Here is a 685-nt window from a genome sequence, read left to right on the forward strand (position 1 = left end):
AATTTCCGCTGGGACTTTCGGTCTGTGTCCTTGGAAAGTTGTCCATCAGCGCTGCTGGTACATCCTTGACTTGGGTGGGAAGAGTAAAATAGTGCAGTGGCTGTGGTTACGACCGAGTGGCCTCATTACGACCGACTCGGCTGTCAACCCCGGACCCCACAGAGCGAGGAGTCGCTTGGAACCCCAAGTCCTTCCTCCCGCCATGCACATCATCCGATGGCCACGGCTCACCAGCTTCCTCCATACACTGCCATGGCGACCAACACGGCTGGCACCATCGGTGGCATCGGCGGTGTTCCGCATCCTCACGTGTACGACCTGGATAGCCGCGACATCGCCGGAATCTCCCAAATGGTGGCACAGGTAAAAATAGCCCTGGGGGCAAGACCGCGTTGGCTTCTGTGCCGTAAGGGGCGATTTGTTGCCCCACGGCCAAAGTACCGTGTATGCAATTGTCCTCATATTGCAAGTGAGGCGCACGGTGGAATCTAAGTCAGGTGCTCAATTGTCTTGTTCAAGTATTTAGTTCTTGAATATCGCCTCTCTCTCTCCCTCTCTCTCCCTCTCTCTCTCCCTCTCTCTCCCTCTCTCTCCCTCTCTCTCTCCCTCTCTCTCCCTCTCTCTCCCTCTCTCTCTCTCTCTCTCTCTCTCTCTCTCTCTCTCTCTCTCTCTCTCTCTCTCTCTC

At 55.6% G+C, this 685-nt stretch overlaps 1 protein-coding gene across 1 annotated transcript in view; it reads left to right on the top strand.

Annotated features, from left to right (window-relative positions):
• Positions 1–162: 162 nt before the first annotated feature.
• Positions 163–685, top strand: part of VOLCADRAFT_108708 (uncharacterized protein) — a gene marked incomplete at its 3' end in the record, with an annotated part of 6719 nt that continues 6196 nt past the window's right edge. Inside the window, exon 1 of the mRNA XM_002959640.1 lies at positions 163–363. Coding sequence (XP_002959686.1) covers positions 217–363 — 147 coding nt within the window. The 5' untranslated portion in view covers positions 163–216. The remainder of the gene's footprint in view (positions 364–685) is intronic.

Source organism: Volvox carteri, assembly GCF_000143455.1.
Source record: "Volvox carteri f. nagariensis unplaced genomic scaffold VOLCAscaffold_462, whole genome shotgun sequence".
In the NCBI taxonomy this organism is placed as follows: Eukaryota; Viridiplantae; Chlorophyta; class Chlorophyceae; order Chlamydomonadales; family Volvocaceae; genus Volvox; species Volvox carteri.